General features: G+C 46.8%; 3 protein-coding genes across 3 annotated transcripts; 1 reads left to right on the top strand and 2 right to left on the bottom strand.

The window, feature by feature from the left end:
* Positions 1–2,245: 2,245 nt before the first annotated feature.
* On the top strand, positions 2,246–3,277 carry ABOM_009836 (uncharacterized protein; the record flags this gene model as incomplete). Its single annotated transcript, XM_022536964.1, has 1 exon — positions 2,246–3,277. One exon carries the CDS (start codon positions 2,246–2,248, stop codon positions 3,275–3,277), a length of 1,032 nt encoding a protein of 343 aa, XP_022384875.1.
* A 553-nt stretch (positions 3,278–3,830) lies between these two features.
* On the bottom strand, positions 3,831–4,043 carry ABOM_009835 (uncharacterized protein; the record flags this gene model as incomplete). Its single annotated transcript, XM_022536963.1, has 1 exon — positions 3,831–4,043. The coding sequence occupies one exon, from the start codon at positions 4,041–4,043 to the stop codon at positions 3,831–3,833; it is 213 nt and encodes a 70-aa protein (XP_022384872.1).
* Positions 4,044–5,603: 1,560 nt separating this feature from the next.
* On the bottom strand, positions 5,604–6,337 carry ABOM_009834 (peroxiredoxin family protein; the record flags this gene model as incomplete). Its single annotated transcript, XM_022536962.1, has 5 exons — positions 5,604–5,639; positions 5,693–5,833; positions 5,897–6,060; positions 6,125–6,237; positions 6,291–6,337. The coding sequence occupies 5 exons, from the start codon at positions 6,335–6,337 to the stop codon at positions 5,604–5,606; spliced, it is 501 nt and encodes a 166-aa protein (XP_022384873.1).
* Positions 6,338–6,612: the final 275 nt, after the last annotated feature.

Genomic DNA, 6,612 nt, shown 5'->3' with positions numbered 1-6,612 from the left:
GTACTCCACTAGGGATTGCAGCCATGAGTTATACATCCAATCAACATATTCCTATATTGCAGGAACAAAAATACAACGCCCAATGCGGGGCTCGAACCCGCGACCTTGAGATAACAGGCTTTCTAATAGATAGTCTAAAAGTCTCACGCTCTTCCAACTAAGCTAACCGGGCCTTGATTACTAACGCCAAATTTTAGAAGGCTACCAGAGGGTGAACCGGCGGTATCGAAGGATTCAGGTGATAAAGCTAGCTCCTGCCGATGAGTTTTCGTAGCCTAGGAGTGGGTCCAATAGGACAAGGCTAAGCGCATTCCCAGCAGCAAGGTTGCATCTGTCGGAACGAGATCTATCAACTACAAGGACGTGTGCATGAACCAGGGGGTAAACACATATGAAATACTCCATACAGAATGCTGGGAGACTCTTCAGCCAGGGATTACCTAGACGAATGGAATCTACCATGGATGGATCGGTAACGATGTAGTCGAGACGGGAAAATGTCGGAATCTTAAAAGAAAGGATCTTCCGGCCGGCGTTAACGTCGTACACGGGTTCCTTGACGACAAAACGGTAAACTAGGAGAGCATGGGCAATTCCAGGAAGGCAGCATAGGCATACTGTGAGAGGCATAAACTAACAAGGCAGACAAAATTTATGGGAAAGCGGAGCAAAAAAGGTTCGCCCGATAGGGGGCTCGAACCCCTGACATTGAGATTAAAAGTCTCACGCTCTTCCGACTGAGCTAATCGGGCTTTACTGATTACTGAGCTTGTACTAGAACACTATATACCAAAGCTCAATATTTATCGGAAATTTATCCACTCGCTCTCTTGCATACTATGTGATACCCTGTCCTGCTCCAGCTCCTAAGCTTAGAATATGGCACTCCATTTGTAATCGATCAATATATAAACCGAAGCGAATAAACCTTCCCAGCCTGGAAATTTAAAAAGTGAAGCACACAATTATATCAGCTCCAAATTGTCTTAGACATCTAGATAGTCTACTTTATATATCCGGAAGCTTTGTGTCCACCTTGCGAAAGCATATGCGAACCATTAAAGAAATGCGCTGGAATCAAGATATCGAGACCAGCCGCACCTTCGTCTCGGTTTCATTCCTTTAGATCCATCTCTTAACCTCCAGGGGGCTGCGCATGATGAAGTACGTACCAGCTGGCACGCTTCGCCATCCATGGTACTTCTTTCAGCATACCAGGGCGTTCGAGACCGGAAGAATATTCAGAAGACTGTAAGCAAAGAACAACAGCTAAGTCTCACTGTTGCTTTTCGCTTGGCTGCTGCCCCCCCGATCACATGTTTCATGGGTTTAACCATTGCCCCGATCTTCTTGGGAGGACTCTTTTCCAAATAACAATGTCCCGGTCTTAGATGGTGTTCTCATGGAGGCAGTGAGTCCACTCGCTAAAATGTCAAGATATTTCCTCAAGCCCTGCCAAAGCTTTGCGAATTAAAAGCACACCCGACACCGAACTGCAATTGTAGACACGAGGCGCCATAGAATACTGTGACACAGCCACTTTTACAGCTCTGGAAGTGCAATCCTATCATAACTGGGCTAACACTCCCGAGACAACAGAGTGGATCTGGGTTCTCTAATGCTATCTCTTCCACGAGGCTTCTGGATAGAGCGTCCATTTTACAATTGGAGACCATGACTTCGGAAATCTTTACTTGAAAGTAGCATTGAGCTTTCCGCGGCACAGATCTGCTCTGGGACAGTAGTAGGTTGATGCGATAAAGCATAACGGGATATTGATTAGCATGCTAATATGATTGGTATAAGTCGTGGTCATGTATTCGCTTATATATAATTTGGACAAATATGTATGTCCCATACTCATCATCTTATTATAGTAGAAATTGGATAAACTCAGTATCACTTTAATCCTATCACACTTAAAAGTTAGATCAGCTATGGGCCTATGGGTCTTTTACCGTGTATTTGTATGTGTTAGTAGAGCAGAAATGCAGGGAGTATAGCAAAACAACAACGATGCCCATGTACCTATCATGCAGATCACTCACTCACTGGACCACTCAGCGAACTCTGATAGACCCACAGTGGGGATACGATAGGGATAAGCTTCACCCCTCAATCAGAAATTTTTTTTTTAATTATACAGACTTTTGTGTTTACAAACTCAACATTACCATAATAAAACACAGTTTGGCATAGCCTCCTTTTGTATCGTGGAATAGAGTACATTAGACAAAACACCACAATGAACCCATTACGCTACTTGGCGCCTCCGCGCCCATTCACGGAGATTTCCACCGCCACAACCAAGGAAATCAAGGAAAGGATCAGCTATGTGGACTCCATGAAAGCGAACCCTCACTTCAACATCTCCGAAGAAAGAGAAGACGCTCTATTGGACTACCTGGAAGCCTGCCACACTTTGACCGACGGCTCTCCCAGCAAACAAGAGCGCGAGGCTGCCCAAGCATTCATCAGGGGTTATGAGAAATCACTCGAGAACAACGAGCCAGCCCGGCTGTCGTTTGATCTCGCGACCAAAACCAAACTAGGCGAAGAGCTCGACAACCTGTGGAATATGTGGACGTTCAATAGATATGAAAAGTACCTCCCTGAGGACATCATCAAGGACGCTCAGCAGCATCCTTCGTCTCAAGTGCCTGATCCCTGGCACAGGGAATTCTGGAGACCTTTCAACGGACGTCTTGAAGCGGAGAAAGCCGCCTTTGACCAGGTCATGGTAGGGCAAAATCACCACAACGAGTGCCCGACTTTCCTTTTGCTGGCGCTCCTGTGTGAACGCCACACGCTTGATTGGGATGAGACCCTTGAGTTGATCAAGGCTTGCGCAAGCGATAGTGACAAGCTCGAGCTCCCCGCGGTGGATCTTGTTGAGTTCCTCAAGAAGCGCGATGTGACCGGTCTAGCGACGAGGTTGGACCGTGATGAGGCGAGTATCTCGCTTTCCACGGAGTATGTTATGGGGGTTGGCTCATTGGTCCTGGCTTTCTTCGCCTCTCATCTTCCGGAATTTTTGTTTGATAGAGATGAAGTTGACCCCGCGGATTGGACGCCGAAGGAGCCCTTGAAGGTCCTGGTCGATCTCGACGAGGCGCATGAGCAGGCTTTCCGGTTCATGATGCAGGAGATGTTTAATAAGATGGCCGACGGCGACTCTGATGAGGATGGTGAAGATGTTTATGATGATTGGGACAATGATGATGATGACGACGACGACGACGACATTGTCATGAGTGATGAGTCTGAAGACTATTAGCCGTGCTAATCTGGTGATTTTGCTTCTCGCTTTGTTAGTTATTTTCAAAAAAAGAAGAACCATGTGTATATAATACCATCTGTGCTGCCAGTTTCCGTTTAATACCACCTTACTGTTCTCGACCAAGGTCCGCTACTCATGGACGGTATAAAACTACAAGAAGTACTTAGAAATCAATAATATCTCTCATTCAAACTAAGTTGCCACCCACTTAAGCTACCAGCACCGAAGGAGCGACGAGAAGAGACAAGAAGGTCAACATCACGGACATTCACTCTCCTATCTCAACTCTGCCTGCTCAACCCGAATATCCCAACCCCATACATACTTTTGAGCCAATCCAGATCAGCAACGCTACCCAAAGAAAGGCCCAAGAGTGTCAGATTCACCTAGACCACCCAGCACGAGCAACTCGCATCCGGATGCACGCATGAACAAGTGTACGTGGCTTTTCCTTCCTGGCAATTACACTTTTTCTGCTTGTTGCAAGTACCATGGCAATATCTTCCACGTTGCTGAGGATCGAATACAGTTAGCAGAGCACGAAAGTTGATTACATAGTGGGGGTTTGCCATGAATAGAATGGCCGTGTCAAACGTACGAAAGGCTCGCCTTCAGCGGGGGCAGGGGACTTTTGAGCTCTAGCCTCGTAGTCGTTGACGGCAGCAGCAGGGACAGATTCGGTGTTGCCGGGGAGGGCCATGGCGCCTTGGATGGAGAACATGAACATGGCGAGGAAGGCAAAGAGCACCTTGAAGCTGGTCATTTTGGCTAGAGATGGACCTTTGTCAAACTGAATAGGGTGCTGGGTTTATGCAAGGGAGATTTTTCTATGGAACTTGGTGGTGAGGAGAGGAAAAGAGACTGTGGGATCTGGTACGCGATGGTATATTTATACCTCCCATCTTACAAGGATTGGAGATAAATTGCTTCACTAGGCTGTGAACTCAACTACGAAGGGTTAATTCCACCTGGCGCCATGCAACTATTCATATTGTAGAGTATATTCCCCATCAAATGAGGTATATGCACTCTTAGCAGGTCCAGGGGTCTAATTAACAATAGATAAACTAATTATTTATGTTGCTACCAGTTCTCTATCAAGTCAAGCCTAATAGTGATTGAGCGAGCCAGGGCGTGATGTCGCCGGTGTGGAAGCAATGATTCATCTTAATAGGGTTCGGGGCAATGAAGATAAAGGAGGCTTTTCTTTCTGTAACTTGCGCCTTGTAGGATTAAATCTCACACCCACAGAATAAAGTTGGTAAAAGGGGGAATTAGGTTTCATTCTCTTTATGGGTAGTGCTAGAGAATATCTCAAAGTAAAAGATGCCGTGAGAACCCTCGCTCTAAAATGCCATTCCACCCTTATGCACTGCAATGAACCAGTTCAATACTACGCCATACTTTGGTTTTTGTTATGAGATTTGATATAAGACATGGATTTCTATCCGACAACGGGTACAAGACTGGTACCGCACAAGCAGCATTATTACATTGCTGGGGTTTTCCAGTGAAACGAGAGGATGGATCCCTGAGCTGTGATAAACTACATGCAGCTAGAGATATAACCCAGTATTGCAGTGTAGCAGCATAATCTTGGTAACTGAGATGGCATCAAGCTATCCAGCCTTCACGAACGTCTTTAGCAATCGTCGACTTGGGCTTTTATAGGCATTGGAGCTGCTAACACTATGTCGTCTGCAGTAGCCATTTCCAAGTGAAGTGGTTCTTCGCTAGTAATTCAACCTTTCCTTAATGCACAGGATATTAGCCGTATTCAAGTCGATAGGGAAATCCCTCTCACTTTGTTCAACTTGTTTCACTTTAAGGTTCCGGCATGTCACTTCCTCCCGCAGCTGCCCCATGGTGTTGTGTTGACTGTGTATTTTCTTTCATATAGGTAGATCCGCGGCGCCGCTCTCGGCCCGTGAAATCCCATGGATGGGGCAGGTGTTCTCACTTGTTATTCATTATAACGCCCGACAACCTATGTGTTATTGGTAATATTGAGCCTGGCTGTGTTCCTTGACTGCTAGGCATAGGTTATTGGTGATCCCAAGTCCGAGATACTACGTTCTTTAGGGGTAGTTTGTCCTGTTAGCTTTATTGATAGAAGACTACAGCATGCAAATCGCGAGAAGGGGGTAATTTTCCATTAGACATAATTCAATCGCTTGGTACTGACTCTTCCTGCCTGGTACTAACCCGTAGTACTAGGTCTAGAAAATCGTGAGCGAGTTTTAATTAAAAGACAACGCTAGCTAAGCAGAAGCTTGCTCCATTCCCATCTGATTCACCTCGGAGAACGAGCTTCCCAAGAGAATCACAGGTGAGCCAAGACAGCCTCGGCGCCCGACACCTACCCAACCGGTTAGTAATGGCAACTGTAAATAGGACAAAAAGAAAACGCACCTCCACAACGCCCTTCTTAGTCTCGATCTGAGCGTAAGTCACCTTGCCATGATCAATGACAATCGCATAGCGACCGGTGCGACCGTTGCTGGCCCAGCCGATGCTGTTCGAGAACTTGGCGTCGGGGTCGGAGAGGAACAGCTGCAGCAATCAGTATGTCGCAATGGAAAATGCCTTGGTAAACCACCACAAGAAGATACATACAATGTCATCACCCTTCACCTTATTAGCTTTTCCCCAGGCGCTCATGACGAAGGGGTCATTAGATGCAACGACAGCAACGACCTGGACACCCTTTTCCTGCAGTGCGGGCAGGTTCTTGATGTATCCGGGGACGTGGCTGACGGAGCAGGTGGGGGTGAAAGCGCCTAGAATTGTGAGGTCGTGTTAGTTTCGACATATTGATGAGATAGTAAGTTGATAGAGACTGACCAGGAACGGCGAACAGGACCACCTTCTTATCGGCCCATTCTTTAGAGGCGTTGTAAGGGATGGGGATGCCGCAGGCGGCGATGTCGCCCTTTTCCTCGGTCCAGGGGACGTACCTGACAACAGTTAGTGGGTAACTCGGAGGATGGATGAATTGGAGGTTACAAACTGGAAGACGACGTCGTTGGGGAAGGAATCTCCGGGCTTGAGGGACATGGTGACTGATGCGTACGGTGGCTGGTGGTGGGAGTGGTAGTGGTGGTGGTGGTGAGGAGTGAGAGTGAGAGGGAGGGTTGTGAGTTGGGATGTTTTGGGGTAAATTTAATTGGACGCGGGGTAGAAGATTATATCATAATCAATTAAGATCAACTAATTTTCTGGTGGGGTTGATACTACGTAGTAAATACTAGTAAATCCTACCTCGTGCAAGCTGTCAAGAACTGTCCTAAACACTAACGAACTAAAGCAAGCGTGCTGGTCGGACTCCGGAG

The sequence above is a fragment of the Aspergillus bombycis genome (assembly GCF_001792695.1).
Source record: "Aspergillus bombycis strain NRRL26010 chromosome Unknown contig00119, whole genome shotgun sequence".
Taxonomy (NCBI): domain Eukaryota; kingdom Fungi; phylum Ascomycota; class Eurotiomycetes; order Eurotiales; family Aspergillaceae; genus Aspergillus; species Aspergillus bombycis.
Note: the sequence above shows the minus strand (reverse complement) of the source record. Positions and strands in the feature narration are given on the sequence as shown.